The 21195-nt window shown below is 42.7% G+C and overlaps 1 protein-coding gene across 1 annotated transcript in view; it reads left to right on the top strand.

The window, feature by feature from the left end:
- The window catches only part of LOC122562562 (unconventional myosin-Ih-like), a 75617-nt gene that overhangs the window by 26239 nt on the left and 28183 nt on the right, over window positions 1-21195 (top strand). The window contains exons 10-19 of the mRNA XM_043715494.1: window positions 917-1036; window positions 2066-2133; window positions 7024-7129; window positions 9972-10052; window positions 11811-11902; window positions 13834-13928; window positions 14583-14629; window positions 16962-17042; window positions 18623-18728; window positions 20714-20831. Coding sequence (XP_043571429.1) covers window positions 917-1036; window positions 2066-2133; window positions 7024-7129; window positions 9972-10052; window positions 11811-11902; window positions 13834-13928; window positions 14583-14629; window positions 16962-17042; window positions 18623-18728; window positions 20714-20831 — 914 coding nt within the window. The remainder of the gene's footprint in view (window positions 1-916; window positions 1037-2065; window positions 2134-7023; window positions 7130-9971; window positions 10053-11810; window positions 11903-13833; window positions 13929-14582; window positions 14630-16961; window positions 17043-18622; window positions 18729-20713; window positions 20832-21195) is intronic.

Raw genomic sequence — 21195 nt, 5'->3', positions numbered from 1 at the left:
AACATAAAACAATACAGCACAGAACAAGCCCTTCGGCCCTCGATATTGCACCGACCTGTGGACTATTCTCAGCTCAACCCCTACACTATCCCAAAATCAACATTATATGTTTGATCACCTTGTCTCTTCTAATATCTTCTTGCTTTGGCTTACAGTCAATTTTATTTTGCCTGATTACAAGCCTTGAAAAATGCCTTTTGGTAAAACTTCAACAATTAAGGGCATTTATAGGTCACACAGCATGGAAGCAGACCCTAAATAACTGGTTAGTTATATCGCATTGTGGAGCAGCTGAGAAATAAAGAATATCCTCTATGCTTGAAGCGTAGGTCATCAGTATTTTGACTGGGATGATTTTGGTGCTGTTGTTGGAATGGAAACCAAACTCCAGCATTCTTTTTATGATCAAGACAGCAGTTATAAAAGTGAGTGCTGGAGAAGTTCAGTAGGTCTTACAGCATCTATGGAGAGAGAAACAGAATTAAACATTGAATCTGATACTATTTCTTTAGAACATTAATTCTGTTTCTGTCCCCACAAATGTTGCCAGACATGCTGAATTGTGTTGGATATTTCTGTGTTTGTTTGAGATGTCACACTATAGAGGACTCTCGATTATCCGGCATTCGATTATCTGTATACTGGATTATCCAGCAAGCTCACGAGGTCCCGATGCTTGGCTACATTATGTTATCCGGAATTCAATTAACCGAACAAAATAGCCCTTGCCCGTGTCCTTTGAATGATTGAGGTTCCTCTGTATTTTGCTGTACAGAAAAAGTGAAAACAGGGTCGCACCTTTGCTGAAATGGATATCAACTTCACTGAATGACAAACAGACAAGTAGGATCTGGAATAATTGTAAAGTCCACCAGTGTTTCACTCCTTAAATTCATTTATTGGTTGGTTTTCACAGGTTTTGAGCCCTCTGAGTGTTGAACAAGCTTTTTGTGCTCGTGATGCATTAGCAAAAGCTATTTACGGACGTACTTTTACATGGCTCGTAAATAAGATCAATGAATCACTAGCTAATCAGGTAAGGAGAGGTATTCCCATAAAAGCAGCTCTAATCTTTATGGCAGTAATGCAGCTTGAATCCGGTGTACTGTAGAGTAATACAGCTCTGATCTCATACAGAGTAGGGCAGCTCTGATCTCATACAGAATAAGGCAGTTCTGATTTGGTAGAGAGAAATGTAGTTTTTTTTACAATTTGCACATAACACAAATGATCATGTTTGCAGCATTTATAACAACTGACATGTTTAAATTCATCAGTACAGATGCGCTGATATATATTTGTTTGAGAAGAGGAGGTCATTTTGCATTTGCTTGAATGTTGATTCCCCTAGAGAGGGAGAGATATAGAGAAAGAGAAAGAAAGCCATGATGTCTCAAGAGGAAAGGAAGCCAGAAAGATGAATGCTCATGTTATGCAATCAATTACTGTGCATAATTTTACATTTTTGAATGGGAGAGTACAGGTTCAAACAGAAGAGCAAGGACAGAGTTAAACTCTGGACTGGAGGTTACCTCAGAGCAAAAACAAGGGTGAATGAGACATGGGCTGAAAATGTGTTGCTGGAAAAGCACAGCAGGTCAGGCAGCATCCAAGGAACAGGAGAATCGACGTTTCGGGCATGAGCCCTTCTTCAGGAAGGTTCATGCCCGAAACGTCGATTCTCCTGCTCCTTGGATGCTGCCTGACCTGCTTTGCTTTTCCAGCAACACATTTTCCGCTCTGATCTCCAGCATTTGCAGTCCTCACTTTCTCCCTGAATGAGACAAGGGACTAATGGCCACGTCATTGATACAGTATGATCACTAAGCATATCTAGTAAGAGATTTTGTCATTTTATACTTGCACAAATGTTTTGTTAAATGATTTATATGTCAATTGCTTAATACAGACTCTAATCTAAGCAAGATATTCAGGAGAAACATTGCCAGCCTCCTAATGATATAATAGAAAGAACTAACCAACTGTATATCCTGATTTTAACTCCTGGTCAGTTTTGGTGATAGATCAGTGACTGATTTGTGATTCTAGTTCATTTTTTTTGTAGGACCCAAGCAGAAAAACCGTGATTGGTCTATTGGATATCTATGGATTTGAAGTATTTGATGTCAACAGGTAAGAACTTGCTGGGATGAACCATGGCTTTCCTTACAACTGTCAATGTAATGTTACAGCCAGGATAAATAAATATGGAACTCATCCCTGTCTTTCAGCACTTTTTTCTTGTTCTGACTTAAGCATGAACAAGAACAATTGGTTCACCCATTGTACCAACTTTTCATTACCCACCCTGCACCTTGTATTTAAATGGTTTGTTAAGTTTAATGGAAATTAACCTAGTCACCATTAGCTGGCAATGCCTGGGATAGTTTCTGCTGCAGTTTGAGGCCACATCTGACAGATTGAATAACCGCTGTTGATGAAAATTCATGTCTGAATATTACCTACCCATAATCTGGTTATATTCAAATAGACAGAAAATTTGGGAACAATGCAGCCTACTCAAACCAGTATGACATGAGAAATTACACACAACTTTTATTAATGAGTGTGTTGTTGTGGTGCCAATTATACAGAATTGACTTTGGTTGAAGGCATTGCCATTGAGCTAAGTCACTCATTCTATACCACATGGAATTCTGATCTCCATCAAAGTCAATGAGTGGGAAAATCAATATGGTGGATAGTCAATCAGACACCAGTCATCTTACATTCCCATCCCAAGTTAAATAATTTACAATAACTCCAGTTTGCACCTGCAGTATTACAAAATGACCACTTTAGTTAGCGGACTAAACTCCTGAACATACATTCTAGTCCAGTACTAGATGGATTGTTAAACTATCATCGGGGTTTGATTAGTCAGCTATCCTGCTTGAATTCGGACTCTCAATTTCCAACAGTTTACAAGACGTCTGCAGTCTTGTTGAAAGGACTATAATCACTTAATGATCTGGAAGATTGGCCTTTGATCTCCAGCCCCCTGAGTTTAAGGCTTTCCAGGTGTCAGTGTTTACAATGTGCATCTTCTGATATGGAATTAGAACCCTGACCTTTAACCTATAGAAGCTAAAATTGAGTCTAAGCTAGTCAGATGGAAAGGGTACTTCCAGTGAAGAATGGCTCAAAACTGCCTCTTTTAAAGCATCTAGCATGTGCACAAGCTGTGGCTCAATTGGTAGCATACTTAACTCTAGGTTCAAGTCCTGCTCCAGGAGATGAGCACAGAAATATAATGCTTTTCAGTGCAGTACTGAGAGAGGATTGCAGTGTCAGAGACATAGCCTTTCAGATGAGATGTCAAACTGAGGACATAGGATAGCTTGGGCAAATATGATAATCTCCATGGTGTTGTTATAAAGGGAGAGTTATCCCTGAAATCCTGACCAATACTTATCCCTCAATAAACAGCAAAATGATTATCTGATCATTATCACAATGTTGAGCGTTTATTAAGTGCAAATTGTCCCCAACAGTTACTACTATTTCAAAAGGTATTTCATTGCTGCAAGATGTTTAGAAACATCCAGAAAAGAGCTGTATAAATGCAAGTTTTTCAGTATTTTTATAGAAGCTCTGTCAGATTCCAATATGTTGCTATTTTAAGTGGGTGCCTTGCACTCTTGTCCCACTGACAGAATTGTCCGGATTTACTGCTGAATATCCGATTATCTGAATACAAGTGATACTTGCACAGTAACAACACAACAGTATGTGTTTGATCAATACTAAAAACCGATACCTGTGGACACACAGCTTCTCATGACAAATCTGTGGAGGCATTAACAGTAATTATTACATGCTTACCTTAAATATCTGGTCTTTATTGCTTGCATCTCAATGAAAGCTCAGGAATATTTGATTTGTTTGATTCGTGGCCTGTGCTGAGTTGCAGGTGTGAAGGGAGATGCTACAACTTGTGTCAGCCGCCCCTGTGCCAGAGAAAAGGGACAATTATCAGTCGTCGCTTTCTGTTTTGTTGCTGAACACTGTTGTACATGGGTCTGAAATTGTCTGAAAGGGTAATCGCCTGAGGTGGGAATTGAACCCGGATCTCTGGCGCTGTGAGGCAGCAGTGCTAACCACTGTGCCACCGTGCCGCCCACTAATTATTAGTCGTCGCTGAACACTGTTGTACATGGGTCTGAAATTGTCTGAAAGGGTAATTCTTGATTATGTGCCATAAGCAACGCCCACTGTCATAAGATTATGTCATGGGAAAGAATGAAGATGGAGTTTGTCAGAGATAGACTGGGAGCCAGTGTGTACCTAACAGTGTGAATGGTAATGGGGTCATAGGCACATAATCCGCAAATAGTCACAACAATGCAATAAACATCACATTGTTCAGTCAGCAAGACTCTTCTAATTAGACCAGAAATGTGGCTATCTTAATCTGCAGCATGGTGGCCCAGTGGTTAGCACTGCTATCTCACAGTGGCAGGGTCCCTGGTTCAAATCCCATCATCAGGTGACTATCTGTGTGGAGCTTGCATATTCTCCAGTTTCCTCCCAAAAAAATGTGCAGGGTAGTTGGATTGGCCATTGGAAATACAGGATCCCAGGGATAGGGTGTGGATGGGATGCTCTTCGGAGGGCTAATTTGGATTCGATGGGACGAACAGCCTGCACCCTTAACAATTTTACCTTCTTCCTCCATCCCAAAGGGATAGCCATGGGCACCCATATGGGCCCCAGCTATGCCTGTCTCTTTGTTGGCTACATAGAACAGTCCATCTTCCATAGTTACACCGGCACCACTCCCCACCTCTTCCTCCGCTACATTGATGACTGCATCGGCGCCACCTCGTGCTCACACGAGGAGGTTGAGCAGTTCATCAACTTCACCAACACATTCCACCCTGACCTTAAATTCACCATCTCTGACATCTCCCTCCCCTTCCTGGACCTCTCCGTCTCCATTAATGACGACCGACTTGACACTGACATTTTTTACAAACCCACTGACTCCCACTGCTACCTGGATTACACCTCTTCACACCCTATCTCCTGCAAAAATGCCATCCCGTATTCCCAATTCCTCTGCCTCTGCCGTATCTGCTCTCAGGAGGACCAGTTCCACCACAGAATACACCAGATGGCCTCCTTCTTTAAAGACCGCAATTTCCATTCCCATGTGGTTAAAGATGCCCTCCAACGCGTCTCGTCCACATCCCGCACCTCCGCCCTCAAACCCCACCCCTCCAACCGTAACAAGGACAGAACTCCCCTGGTGCTCACCTTCCACCCTACAAACCTTCACATAAACTGCATCATCGGCCGACATTTCCGCCACCTCCAAACAGACCCCACCACCAGGGATATATTTCCCTCCCTATCCCTTTCCACTTTCCGCAAAGACCGTTTCCTCCGTGACTACATGGTCAGGTCCATAACGCCCAACAACCCATCCTGGCACCTTCCCCTGCCACCGCAGGAATCGCAAAACCTGTGCCCACACCTCCTCCCTCACCTCTGTCAAAGGTCTCAAAGGAGCCTTCCACATCCATCAAAGTTTCACCTGCACATCCACCAATATCATTTATTGTATCCGTTGCTCCTGATGCGGTCTCCTCTGCATTGGGGAGACTGGATGCCTTCTCGCAGAGCGTTTTAGGGAACATCTCCGGGACACCCGCACCAATCAACCTGACCGTCCCGTGGCCCAACATTTCAACTCCCTCTCCCACTCTGCCGAGGACATGCAGGTCCTGGGCCTCCTCCATCTCCGCTCCCTCACCACCCAACGCCTGGAGGAAGAACGCCTCATCTTCTGCCTCGGGATCCCATCAACCCCAGGGCATCAATGTGGACTTCACCAGTTTTCTCATTTCCCCTCCCCCCCACCTTATCCTAGTTCCAAACTTCCAGCTCAGCACCATCCTCATGACCTGTCCTATCTGCCAATCTTCCTTCCCATCTATCCGCTCCACCCTCCTCTCTGACATATCACCTCCATCCCCACCCCCATTCACCTATTGTACTCTTTGCTACCTTGCCCCCAGCCCCACCCTCCCATTTATCTCTCCACCCTGGAGGCTCCCTGCCTCCATTCCTGATGAAGGGCTTTTGCCCAAAACATCGATTTTCCTGCTTCTCGGATGCTGCCTGACCTGCTGTGCTTTCTCAGCACCACTCTAACCTAGACTCTGGTTTCCAGCATCTGCATTACTCACTTTTACCTAATTCCACACAATACAGATCCTATCATTAATCCATTTGGGATCACTTGAAGAAAACCACACACAACAAACACTAGTTAGTCTGCAGAGTGTACAGATGTCTCTGGACTTCAGCTCAGGTTAAGAATGGGGCTCATTGTGCTGGGTCCCAAAGTCAAATGGGCCACCATCACTCACCAGTCTCACAGGCAATGATCAGCCACTAGAGGGCAGTGCCTTGAGTATGTTAAGAAATGAGGAGGTAATGCAAGGACACAGGTCAGAATTGCATACACATGCACCCTCTTTTCTAGCTGTTACAATCCATGTCTGCCCTTGTAAACTATTGTAGGGAAGTACAATATTTTAAATCTGCTACCCATTATCCTAAAACTGCGACCACTCGTTCTAGATTGCCTCAGGTGAGGAAATATCCCCTCCACGTCTACTTTGTCAATCACCTTTTGTGTCTGATATGCCTAAGTTAGATCTCCTCTCATTCTGCTAAACATTAGACAGTGTAGGACTAAACTGATCAATCTCTCTTCATAAGACAAACCCTTCCACCTTTGGAATCAATAAGAGATAGATTCTCCCTTTTAAGAATTTATGTGGGGAACCAAACCCACTGGGATGGGTGGGTGAATGGGGAAACCAGAGGGCAATCCATGCTGTACCATTGCATGAGATTGTCCTGACAACTGGGCTCATGAAACAGCTATTAGGAATCAAACAGACCAGGAAAGAGTATCACAAATTGAAACAGGGATGGGGAGGACATCAATGAAACACTGACTCCTCTCCTGGATGTTTTTAATCAAGTGAATGACCTCCTTCTCTCTAGTTTTGAACAGTTCTGCATAAATTACTGTAATGAGAAGCTCCAGCAGCTGCTGATTGAGTTGACACTGAAGTCGGAACAGGAGGAGTATGAAGCTGAAGGAATCCAGGTACAGTCTATTCTGCAAATGTCACTTTAACCTCATACAACACCATGAGTTCAAATCCTTCATTGCTCACTGTCAAGAGTGTCCTTTTAGATCAAGTTGGCTTCAGAGCTCATGATGAATTTCGATTATTGTTTACTCCTGAATGTTAAAGTATGGTAACCACTTCCTTAATTATTCATGGAAGTATGTCATGTAATGTTTTACAATAATAGCAACAATTTTATTGGAATTAATGCTTGGGGAAAACTTGCAAATAACAGATCTAATAAACTCAAAAAAAAGGGCAAACCAAAACCAATTTTTATTTATACAGCGCCTTGAACATGAAGGAACACTCTGAGATGTTAATTGAATAAGACTCGACACATTAAAATAAGGCAACATTAGGACAGGGATTGCTCAATATTTTAAATCCATTCTCAGGATATTACTGACTGAGCTAATATGTAATGCCCATCCTTAAATGCCCTTGAGAGTATGATAAACAGTTACCTTCTTGAACCATTGCGGTCCTTGAGATTAGGCACACCACTGTGTGGTTAGGGAGGGAGTTGGTGAATTTCAACCCAGTGACAGTGAAGTAATGGTGATGTAGTTCCAAGTCAGGATGGTGAGTTGCTTTGAGGGGAATACGTAAGTGATAGTGTTCCCATGTATATCTTGCTATTCTCATTCTAGATGGTAGAGGTCGCAGGTTTAGAAGGTGCTGTCAAGAGAGCCTCGGGGAATTGTCCCCAATGCTTTCTACCATTGCCACAGTGCATTGGCAGTGAAGGGAGTGGACGTCGAAGGTGGTGGATGTGGTGCCAATCAATGTGGATGTGCTGACTGTTTCATTCTGGATGGTGTCAAGCTTCTTGGAACTGCATCCATCCAGAGCAGGGAGTGGGGAATATTTCATCACACTTGTGCTTTGTAGCTGGTGACAGACTATAAGTTACTTCCCACAGAATTCCTAACTTCTGACCCACTTTTGCAGTCACTGCATCTGTATGCTTAGTGCAGTTCAAGCTTTGGCCAATGATAACACTCAAGACGTTGATAGAGGACCTTAAAGGAGGACAGAGATGTCAAGAAGGTGCCCACACCCTCTACATGATTCATTCGATTATATATTAAGCTGTGTGGGAACGGAAAGTCCCAAACATTATTTGTGACAAAATGATGTTATGCAGGGCAGCAATGTAGGTCTTGTTGTCCTGTTTCCTTTCTGAACATTGTGAGCTGGGTGGAGAGGGCTCTTGTGGAACAGTGGTAGTGTCCTTACCACTGAGCCAGGAGTCCTAGGTTTGTTATTACATATAGGGATTAGGTGGCTGTATTGGAAAGGCATTGTTATTAATTTAGTTCTTCTTCCTTATTGTGAGTGGTGTCTGGACAGGTGAGAGGCATCAAAGAGTAGAAGGTTCACTAGGATGGTCTCTGGTGCAGTGGAATTGTCTCATTAGCGAAGATTACACAGGTTGGCACTCTACTCACTGGAGTTTAGAAGTGAGAGGTGATCTCATTGAAATATACAGGATTCTTAAGGGGCTTGATGGGGTCAATGCTGAGAGGATGTTTCCCCTCATGGGAGAGTCTAGGACCAGAGGGTATAGTCTCAGAATAAAGGGGCACCAACTTAAGACTGAGATGAGGAGGAGGAATTTCTTCTGTCAGAGTGTTGTGAATGTTCGAAACTCCTTGCTACAGAGAGCTGTGGGGGCAGAGTCCTTCCGCATATTTAAGGTGGATTTAGATTCTTGATCAGTCAGGGAAGCAAGGATTATGAGGAAAGGGCAGGAAAATGGACATGAGGGATGTTGGTTTAGCCATGATCCAATGAATAGTGGAACAGACCCAAGGAGCTGAATGGCCTACTTTTGTTCATATTTCTTATGGTCTTGTGGAATACTTTGGCAGCAAGTTCCGTGTAAACTATGTCACTGCACAGAAAGGGACTGTAGTTTGGCAGCAATGTGGAGCATCAGGGGTTGAAGTTTTCAGTTCATCCTTGACCAGGCTTTCGGGTTTAAATTCAGTCAGGTTGACGGGATGCTGCGATGTCAATTCACAGAGCAAAATACTCCTCAATTCACGATTTACTAGTACTTTGAGCTCAGGGGAGATAACAAGGACGGTCAGTGCGAAAAGTAGGAGTGTCACTTTGCAGCAACATCTTGTGAGATTGGGTTCAGTCAGAGGGAGATTGACCCTCCATCCAGCTCCTGCGATAGCTCACAGCTGAGTACTCAGGGATAACACTGGGAAAATGTTGCCTGACTTTATTTTAAAAGTGTAAAGAAACCACTCACATTGTAGAACAAAATTAACGTCACTGAAGACCTCCTTAAAAATGAAAATCAAAAGAAAATAACTTCCATGTTAGATTTTCTTCTGAACCCACCCGAGGGTTCTCGTATATTCAATGACTGATTTATTTCCCAGTTCCAATTTTTCCTTAAGAGTAGATGGAGGAGAAGGGGATGGGCACATATTCCTCTCTGAGATGTATCTATGTTCAATGCCAGAGATGAACCCAAGTCATGCTCTTCCAATGGTACATAACAACCATTTATTAAACTGCTTCAGAGCCAGCTGTCTGGAAAAAAAACATTCACCAGTCAGCACAATGCCTGAAAGAGAGGTGGAAACAATATTCAGTGGTAACTTTCAAGAGGAAGTTGGTTAAATACTTGAAGAGAAAAACAAAATTGGCAAAACAATGGGGAAAGAGCAGGGAGTGGGACTTGTGAAAACTCTTCCAAAGAACTAGCACAAATGTGATGGGTCAAATGGCCTCCTTTTACCCTCATTCTATGATCTGGCATCTGTCTGACTTTGTTCACCCTTGTGTCTGCAGTGGGAGCCAATCCAATACTTCAACAACAAGATCATCTGTGACCTAGTGGAACAAAAGTACAAGGGAATTATCTCCATTCTTGTAAGAAAACAAACTTTTCTCTATATCATGTAATTAAAAATAAGTCACAATCTCTTGTTGCTGCATTCCCATAGCCCATGTCTTCCTTTTAATTCATTCATGGGATGTAGGTGTCACTGGCTAGACTAGCATTTTCCCTAAGAAGGTAATGGTGAGCTTCCTTCTTGAATACCAGTGACTGGCTTGGCTATTTTCTGTGGGCTTTGAGTCACTTATAGACCAGACCAGGTAAGGATATCACCTTCATCTCCGTAAAGGACATTAATGAGCCAGGGTGAAGGGCTACCATAAAAAGACATCTGAGCCATGATCTAATTTAAAGATAAAATTGTTTCAAAAAGTTGAATGGCCAATTTAAATTCCTATGTTCTTCCACCAAGATCCTACACTGAAGCATTGACAGAATCAATTGGCTTTATTCCAACATTTGTCTATTATCACTTTCCTTCTCTCTGCAGGCACTGACTCAGAGAGTCATAGAAATGTACAGCACGGAAAATCCGTGCCGATCAGATATCCTAACCTAATCTAGTCCCATTTGCAAGCACTTGACCCATATCCCTCTAAACTCTTCATATTCATATGCCCATCCAGATGCCTTTAAATTCTTGCAATTGTACTAGCCTCCACTGCTTCCTCTGACAGCTCATTCCATACACGTATCACCCTCTGCGTGAAAAAGTTGCCCCTTAGGTCCCTTTTATATCTTTCCCCTCTCACCCTAAACCTAAGCCTTCTAGTTCTGGACTCCCCCACCCCAGGGAAAAGACTTTGTCTATTTATTCTATCCATGCCCCTCATGGTTTTATAAACCTCTATGAGGTCACCCCCTCACCCTTTGACAGTCCAGGGAAAACAGCCCCAGTCTATTCAGCCTCTCCCTGTGGCTCAAATCCTCCTGGCAACAACCTTGTAAATCTTTTCTGAACCCTTTCAAGTTTCGGAACAGCCTTCCAATAGGAAGGAGACCAGAATTACACACAACATTGTAAAAGTGGCCTAACCAATGTTCTGTACAGCCTCAACATGACCTCCCAACTCCTGTACTCAATGCTTTGACTGATAAAGGAAAGCATAAAAACGCCTTCTTCACTATCCTATCTACCAATGACTCTACTTTCAAGGAGCTATGATCCTGCACTCCAAGGTCTCTTTGTTCAGCAACACTCATCTTAAATTTGGTATTACAAACAATCGCAATTTCCCTCAGCTTCATGCGTGGGATTCTCCATGTGTGACCTCAGACAGCAGGCTCCTAGACCACAATCACAGCAATGACCTTATCTCCACACACACACCCCACACATAGTTCACAACAGTGGAGGTGGAGGGTGGGTCCGGGGGGTGGGGAGGGGGGAGAGTGCTGGAGGGCAGATCCGAAGGCTGAATGGCCTTCACCTGTCCCTGTATTCTAGAGGGGAGATAAGAAGTAGTTGTTCTTTGTGAAAGGGTGATGGAAACAACAATTTCCAAAGGGGAAACAAAGTATGTATAGGGCTATGGGAAAAAGGAAAAAGAGTGGACTAATTGAATAACGCCAAGAGCCTGTACAGATATACAGGGTCATGGGTTCTAGAGTTTACATTCCTTCAATACTATTCACTGTTGTTACAATGGAATGTGATTTACAGCAACTTCTCTGTTTCTCCCCCTTTGAGCATTCTTCAACTTGCCTGGGTTACCTCTATCGGAGACATTTTTGGCATTTCTGTGTAACGTGGTGTTAATTGAGTGACACTGTGTTTCCTTTCTGTTAAGGATGAAGAATGTCTACGACCTGGAGAAGCCACAGACCTTACTTTCCTGGACAGACTAGAGGAGAAAGTGGGAGCTCACCCTCATTTCCTGACGTGGGTATCTGAGGGGCTGTGTCTGAGCCCACAGCTTCCACTGCACCTCTGAGATTACAACTTTTACATCAAGGTTTTTATGGGAAGGGGTGGGGTAAGGGTTATGTTGATAACCAGGAATTGAATACTTTTTTGCCTTTTTTTTATAATTGAGAAGTTTGTTGTCATGGAGGTACAGTCCTGGAGAATAGAATGGTGTGTGTATTGGCGAGCATAAGTTGAGCATGCTCAGATCAGATTGTGCTCAGTGCTGTGCCACAGTCTGGCCTGAGAAAGAGAGAAGAGGCCGATCCCCTGACCAGCCAACTTCCATATTGCAATATAAGGAATAAATTGAGACCCCTCTGAACACTCTGCCCAGATCCATTAACACTTAGCAGGAAGAGGAAATGCTCAGAATGAACAGGTTAGGATCTGAGATCTGAGTCACCCAATTGCTGCTTGCTCCTGTTTTTAAGCTTACCTCACCAAGCTTTCCCAGCTCAATGGGCAAATCGAACCCCATCCAAACCCCATCCATCTTCTTCTACTTTTAGACTCAAACTAGAAAAGGGACCTGATCTGCTTTTGTCTCCTTCCCATTTCCCACATTCCTTCAATATCTATTGAGGTATGACACAATAGCTCAGAGATTAGCACTGCTGCCTCACAGCGCTAGAAACCCGAGTTTTGATTCCACCCTCAGTTGACTGTGTGGAATTTGTATGTTCTCCCCGTGTCTGCATGGGTTTCCTCCCACAGTCCAAAGATGTGCAGGTCAGGTGGATTGACCATGCTCTGTTGTCCATAGTGTCCAAGGATGTGCAGTCTAGGTGGGCTAGCCATGTTGTTTGCAGGGTTACAGAGATGTGATGGGTCTAGGTGGGATGCTGTTTAGAGGGTAGGTGTTGACTTGATGGGCCAAATGGCCTGCTTCCACACTGTTGGGATTCTATACTTTTATCTCTGAGTGAATTCAATGAAGTGGTGAAGTTTGGAATCCACTTACTTGAATCTAAGCTTTGATCTATTTCTTGGACCTGTGAAGCCATAGACTTTATTTCCATCTGCCCAATCCTAGTCCAGTGGTAATGACCATGGAGCTATACATTGCACCAGTTAACCATCAGACAGCGCTGGGCATTGGCAACGTGCCCCCATTGTTGGGTATACAACCTTCCTTCTTTGTATCTGACTTAGACCCTTTCTATTTAGCCATTCTATATGCCCAAGTAGAGTTCCAATTTCAATCAGATCCAAAATTTCTGATTAGGAAAGACAACGCCACGATCCTTAGAGAAAGAAATTGTTTTTATTATTTTCCCAATCATTCTGGTTGCAGAGATCACCTTGGTGATTTAACTTAAAGATACTTGACAGTAAGTGATGGGTTTTTATGATTCTTAGAGACACAGTGGACAATACGAAATCCATCAGCGTGCTACTGAGCCACCCAGCTCCCCACAGTCTGTCCATTCAGACCCTGGTACATGCTGGTTTTGCTGACCACAGTGAGGATAGAAGTTGAATAACCAGTTGACCCAGTGTCCATTCAGCCTGGGAACATGCTGCATATGAGTCAACTCCTATCAAATGTGAAGATGTGCAGGTGACAGTCAAATGTAGAATTGTGTTGAATTTTGACACATTAGAGTCAGATAGTCTTCCGCCCCTCCCTGTCGGAATTATACATGGCTAGGTAGTGAAGAGCTGCTGGTGCCTATGGGATTGTGTGAGGAGCATTAGATCAGGAGAAGGAGGGAGAAAGTGAAGAAATGTGCAGAGATGCCAAATTAACTTTATTTTAGGTGACGGAAGGAAATGCAAACATTCACTTCTAAGCCTGAAGGGCATTTAAATTTTCATGGATCTAACCAGATGATTGCCGTCAACGAGGGTATATAAAGACTTTAACCCAATGACGGTCATCTGTTCTCCACTCTGCCTTGCAGACACAAGTTGGCAGATCAGAAGACCAGGAAGACCATGTGTCGTGGTGACTTCAGGCTGCTACATTATGCGGGAGAAGTCACATATAACGTTGTAGGTGAGTCAGGGGCCATAGACTAGGAGCAGGCTCATAACTGGTGGCCACTCCTAACCTACATGTAAAACCTTAAGCCAAATGCTAGAGGTCTGAAGTGAGAATGGAAAGTGCTGGAGAAACCCAGAAGACCTGGCATCAGAGAAACAGAGTTACCATTTCAAGTCCGATGTGACTTCTTTGCAATGGTTCTAATGAAGAACCATTTTGTACTCCATGGTAACTCTGTTTTTCTCTCTCCATAGATGCTGCCAGGCCTGTTGAGTTTCTCCAGCACTTACTGTTTTTAAATCTGTACCCATTCTTGTATATAACACATGGCATCACTAACACTTTACCACAGAAATGCCGGCTCAGAGTGAATAATGATACTTGTTACTAATTTAATTGCATCCTTCTATCTGAAGATTGCAAGTGTTGTTAAAAGGTCTGGAAGTTCACATGCTGCCAAGTCCTGTGCTCACCAGACAGGGGGTCTCACTACAGTATTGTTTACTCAAATGGTGGGGTCACTTCCTTGTTTCATTGGGAGAAAAGACATTGCGTAACTTTTCAATATTGGAGAACGTTCCTTTATTAAACAGTTTGCGATGGCAAACTTTGTACCTCTTAATGTTCTGTAAAGGTATAATTCTGTTTTATTTCTCCTTCATCTAGGATTTCTTGATAAGAACAATGATCTCCTGTACAGGAATCTCAAAGAGGTAAGCATCAGCTTAGGAAAGGCAGTTTCAGGGCTACCCTTCCTTAATGGGGATGTGTGACTGTGGAGACAGAAATCATTGATGATGAGAAACTCTGACCGTACTCAACAATTCCATATCAAGAGCATTCCTCAATCCCACTGAATTAACTGTTATGACCTTGACTTAACATCCAATGCAAGTGATGGCAGCACTAACCAGCTAGATGATAATCTGTGTGGGTCGCTGTTGAGGTGATGGACACATAGGGATAGTTAGCTGAGCTGCTGCATGTTGAATCCTGTGATCTAATGCGGCAAACCATTCCAAAAGAGGAGAAATGAATCTAAATGTAAAATACCTTGTATCACCAAGCACTTATTTATAAGGAATATTGATCAATGTCACTGAAGGCCCAGTATTCATGGACCAGAGTAAAGAATAAGTTATAAAACAAGATAACTCAGAAAATTTCCCACAAGCTGGAACAAACTTGAAGCTTTAACAACTGAAAATTGAAAGGATATTGAAGGATCGCCATTCATGTTATAGCCAATTTTAGGTGATTTTACGAGTTCTATTTTAATAGATTTTTTCATGATTTAAATCCTCCAGGTCAGACACACCAACATTTCTTACAGATGTGGTTTAAGTGAAGGAATCTGGTTGCAAGGGATAATCAGCCAAAACAGATACACAAACAGAAATTGCTGGAAAAGCTCAGCAGGTCTGGTAGCATCTGTGGAGAGAATTCAGAGTTAACATTTCAGGTCCAGTGATCCTTCCTCAAAATAGATAACTGATTAGATTAGATTACTTACAATGTGGAAACAGGCCCTTCGGCCCAACAAGTCCACACCGACCCGCCACCCACCCATACCCCTACATTTACCCCTTACCTAACACTACGGGCAATTTAGCACGGCCAATTCACCTGACCTGCACATCTTTGGGAGGAAACCGGAGCACCCGGAGGAAACCCACGCAGACACAAGGAGAACGTGCAAACCCCACACAGACAGTCACCTGAGGCAGGAATTGAACCTGGGTCTCTGGCGCTGTGAGGCAGCAGTGCTAACCACTGTGCCACCGTGCCGCCCACTGGCTGTGACTTATGCAGGCAATTGTCTTTCAGACCTTGACTTGTGCATCTGCCCATTCTAAGCAATTTCCTGCTTGGCCTCAGTTTTTGTACTTTTATATTTTGTGTCTATGTGGGTATTCTAGAACGGACGGTGGGGAGTGAGAAGATGGATGACTGTGTCTTTGAACCTCACTTCCCCTTCCCTAACTTCTATTTGACTAATTAGCATGGATTTTGCAGTCACTGGCAAAGTAAAGACACTTTCCCCTGACCTCGAAGACAGCAGCTCCCAAAATGACTGACAGTCTCTGCAGCCTGGACTTATCCCCTTCCTCCTTCCTGATATTAGTTTGAATGTGGTGCCAAAATCAAGGGACCTCTAGCTACCTAACATCAAACAGAATAAATAACGGATCACATCGAAGTATCTCGATGCACAGCAAAAGAGAAAGTTAAAAAAAAATTTGATTCTCTTCACTGTTTTCGATTTTACAGCTAACGGAATAAATGATTGGAACATACATGTAGGAGTTAGGCCAAAGTTAAACAACAAAAACTAAATTTACAAATATTTTTAAAAACATATGTAATTTCTTATTACAGAGAATGTTGGTATTCAAAAAATGTAAAACTATTCTTTTGAAGTAAGTAAGGTTGTTAAACAGTATTTATGAACTTAGCAAGTTGCTAATATCCCAGTTACAACTCATTCAACAACGTGTAACTTTTTTACAAGTTTTCTGGGTAGAAATAAGACCAAAAGAGTGGACGTTCTTGTCAGCTCAGTGATAACACATTGATCATAGTCGGAGGAAGCACAGCATGAATCCTTTCAAAAAACTTAGAATCACAGGCAGCAACTTCTGGATTTCCCCATTTTAATGTGCAGATTCACAAATTTAGTGTTAGTTGCTGTCATACATTTTATATCTCCAGAGCAATGCAGAGATGACACCAGTTTGTTAATGTTTAACAGATTCCATTCGCAGAAGTTTAAAATGTTACAGCTTTTTGCTTCCAGCAACCTTTACACCAAAACCTAACTAATCAAACACAGTTAGCATCAATAGTAAACAAGTCTATGTTTTCAAATATAGAACAATTGAACATGACAATTACTGGCCATTTGGCCCCAACCCCCATCACTCTATGGATAGCCTATGCTTTTAGACTTTTTAAACTCTTTTTATTGAATTTGTTTCATACAAAAATTGACATTGTATCAAACATATGAATATGTGACTGGCAACTCTCTGTCTCTTTGTGCAGGTCATGTGTGATTCCACAAACTTCATAGTTAAAAACTGCTTCACTTCAAACGAATTAGATACCAAGAAAAGACCTGAGACAGTGAGTATTTGCTGTTGCTGTCTATTTAAATCATGATTAGCTCTAAATAACGTTCCTGTGTTTTTGTACCTCGCCAAGGCCAGCTCACCAATGTCTTGTTAATAGATTATTTTCTATTCATTTTTGTTTTTGACTAATTTTATCCAGTTTCTCTGCTGAAGGAGTTGTGTGGCAATTCCTCACAAGAGAGCCAAGTCTGTCCGTGTATTTTGCATCTTCACCCATGTTTTCTTCCCTTTGGTGCATTGTGGGAAGGTGTTGAAAGGACTGGCAGCTTACTGTTTATCAGCTTATTAAACCATGGTATCATTATTCCTTCCACTGAGTCTGGGAGTGGGATTCGAACCCAGTGCTGCTGGCAGGGGCAGAGGCAGGGACTACCCACTAAGGAGCTGCCTCCAACTAACAGAATAAAGATGGCATTATTATAAAATGAGCTAATGTGAGGTGTGGGGAAGAACTGCCATTCACTTTTCATATAAAAGGAACAAAAACAGAAATTGCTGGAAAAGCTCAGCAGGTCTGGGAGCATCTGAGGAAAGGTCACTCGACCCGAAATGTTAACTCTGATTTTCTCTCCACAGATGCTACCAGACCTGCTGAGCTTTTCCAGCAATTTCTGTGTGTGTTTGTGATTTAAGCATCCACAGTGCTTTCAGTTTTCATGTAAAAGTAACTTCCAGCTGTCATCGGAATGAAAACAAGAAAAACCTGCATTTATATAACGCCTTTCACAACCTGCCCATGTTCCAAAAAAGCACCTAGTGGTAATTAAATAGTTTTGGAGCATAGTTCCAGGTGTAATGTAGGAAGTACATTTGCCAATTTGAGCAGCACCAGCCCCCATCAACAGCAATGAAGTGGTCTGTTTTAGTAATGCCTGTTAAACAATACTTGTTGGCCAGGAATCCCAGGGGAACATCCCTCCTCTTCTTTGACTAGTATCGTGGAATCTTTTTATGACAATCTGAGAGGGTGTGGTCTCTGTTTAACATTGCGTCTCTCAGTACTGTGTTGTTGGAGCAGCCACCTGGATTACCTGCACAATTTCTGGGACGGGGTTCAAACCCACGTTCTCTGACTCCAAGAAAACAGTCCTACCATCAGAATGAGACAATGCTGCATGAAGTTTCTCTCCCTAATCCAAGAGCCCTGAGATTGATTGTCATACCTGTGCTGTTACCCAGCTTAAGATCAGTTAGTTTAGCACAGAGAATCCTGTTGGACTGTGTGGCTCTTAACATTCTGTCCATTGACACACCCAGAGAATTGAATATCACTGTGAAGTCATGTGAATAATACAGGCCTATTGCCGACAAACGTATTGATCTTCACATTAAGAGCTGCCATAGTTTGTGGTGAAATATTTACATTTTATTAAATATTGCTCATCTTTGTAACTCTAGAAGGAGCTGCAGCCCGCTTTCATTAAACATAGTTACTGGATACAACAACTGCAGACAATGTGTTTATTTACAAAGCGTTACAAAGAAAAATCTGATGTGAGCTGCCAAATTGGACACAAGAGCCCCGAGCTCTGACTCACTGTGCATTCCTACAGCTGTTTTTTCCTCCAATAGGTGGCCACACAGTTCAGGTACAGCTTGATGGGTCTGATTGACATCCTGATGTCAAAGGTGCCTTCGTATGTCAGGTGTATCAAGCCGAATGATGCCAAGCAGCCAGGTAAGCCTCAGACTTTGCACGAGCATGTTGAATATTGCTGAACGCCACTTCAGGGTGGTGTACCTGACCTTGGGGCTGCTTGATGTGGCAAAAATGGTCAAGCTTTCCATTTCCCACTGCACATTCTCCTCCACACCATCAGGGGAGGCCGAGGCTGTGTGGTAATGTCACTAGACTAGCAATCATGGGTTCAAATCTCAGCCAAGGCACACCGTGAAATTTGAATTCAGTCAAGTATCTGGAATTAAGAAGCTTGCTTAATGGTAACCATATCACTACTGCTGATTGTCATAAAAACCCATCTGATTTGGTAATGCCCTTTCAGGAAGGCAACCCACTATCCTCCCTGGTCTGGCCTACATGTGACCTCAGATTCTTGATGTTAAAAAACCTTGGCACAATTAGGGATGGGCAATAAATGACATCATAGCCAGTGACATCCAAAAACCCATGGGTGAATTCTTTAAAACACCATGACAGTATGAAATTTAAATAGCGAGATAAAGGGAATTATGGTTCATTCAATGAATCAAAATCAATTATTAAAACTTCAATTTGTAGGGACTTTGGTACAGTGGTAATGTCCCTCCCTCTGAATCAGGAGGCCCGGTTCAAGTCCTACCTACTCCAGAGCAGTAGATTGACATTTCTGAACAGGTTGGTCGAAGATATCTAAAGTATTATGAACGAGACCAGACCCCATCCAAAGGAATAGAAGGAGATAGCCTAGATCCTAATTTTTACATTTATTTAAAGGCAAATGTAAGGTTCTGTGTTCCAAATGTGATTCAATTGGTTCACCACTAGAATTTAACCAAAACACACTTTATTCGTACAATATAGTTAATATACAAACAAAAGAAGAATTGGCACAACTTTATTGAAATACTCAACAAAATAAATGCACTTCAGTTCTGGTTCTCCCGTGCTGCCTCTCTCCAGTCCAGAAGAAAGAAACAATCTGCCCCTTCTGATCTTTAAGAGGAAGCTCCTCTCCCTAAGGCTTCATTCTGGCAGCTGGGAACTCAAGCTTTTTACCCAGCAGCCAGCAGAAAACCTTATTCAAACTGAGAGCTAAAACTAACAGCCTTCCTGGGTCTGTGTAAGCCCTCACCTCGCCTACTCTTTCATCTCATTTTTTGAAAAAAACACCCAGAGAGAACTCAAAAACCATTTACCAACTGAAGGAGACGTTCCAGCACACACTCTGCAGGAGAAGTAGAATAGAACACATCTCTGTTAAAGGCACAGTACCATCACAAAGGATTCATTTTGTGGCCGATTCTGGGCAATTAAGGATGGGCAATAGAAGCAGACCTTGCCAGCAACACAAATACCCCATAAGTGAATTTTTAAAGTTGTTCAGGTTGTAAGTTTGCTCGCTGATTTGGGTTTATTCTCAGACATTTCGTCACCACACTAGGTAACATCATCAGTGAGCATCCGATGAAACATTTGTGTTCTGTCTTCTTGCTATTTATCTGTCTCGGTTTGTTGTGATGGTGATATCATTTCCAGTTCTGTTTCTGAGAGCTTGGTAAATGGAATCCAAATTGATATCTATGTTAATGGAGTTCTGGTTTGAATGCCAGGCCTCGAGGAATTCCCATGCATGTCTTTGTTTAGCCTCGAGGCCTGGCATTGAAATGGGAACCCTATTAACAAACATATCGATTTGGACCCCATTTACCAACCTCTCAGAAACAGAACCGAAAATGGTGTCACCTACCACAACAAACCGAGACAGATAAATAGCAAGTGGGACAGAACACCAGCGCTTCACCAGAGGCTCACTGATGATGTCACCTAGCATGGAGACGAAATGTCTAAGAACAAACCCACCAGCTCAGCGAACAAACCTACAACCTGGTTCACAACCTGAGCTACAAATCTTCTCCAAAATCCTCAAAAAACAGTTTTGTAAGTACAGAGATTTGCTACTGACAAAATGAATTTATTCTCCTGTCTCATCCGTCTCTTTGCAGGTAGATTTGATGACATGCTTGTGAGACATCAGGTGAAGTACCTGGGTCTGATGGAACACCTGCGTGTGAGGCGAGCGGGCTTCGCTTACCGCAGGAAGTTTGATGCTTTTTTGAAAAGGTGAGGAGATATGTCCAATGGATGTAGCTGTTCTGTTGACCGTTTCAAGGACAAAGAAACTTTCTTTTCCAGGCTACACAAATGAAGCAAACAGAGTCAAATTCTCCTTCCAGTGTTCATCCAGTACCAGCTCTTACTGGGTATTGATGCTCTGGTGGACGGCCATCCTCCAGTACTTCACCCAATTGGCTACTTTTCCTCTGAATGAGTGAGTGCCACGGGAGGTCCAATCTTGGCCGTGCCATCCTATTCTCACTTGATGTCCACACATGCACTGCCCAATGAATTGCAGTAGTGGCACTGGAAAGCCTGGCCAATTTTCTCCCTTTTATTTACCCGGGGGTTCTGAGGCCAACATGAACCC

This window comes from Chiloscyllium plagiosum, chromosome 25, assembly GCF_004010195.1.
Source record: "Chiloscyllium plagiosum isolate BGI_BamShark_2017 chromosome 25, ASM401019v2, whole genome shotgun sequence".
In the NCBI taxonomy this organism is placed as follows: Eukaryota; Metazoa; Chordata; class Chondrichthyes; order Orectolobiformes; family Hemiscylliidae; genus Chiloscyllium; species Chiloscyllium plagiosum.
The sequence above is the reverse complement of the archived record's forward strand: the minus strand, read 5'-3'. Positions and strand labels throughout refer to the sequence as shown.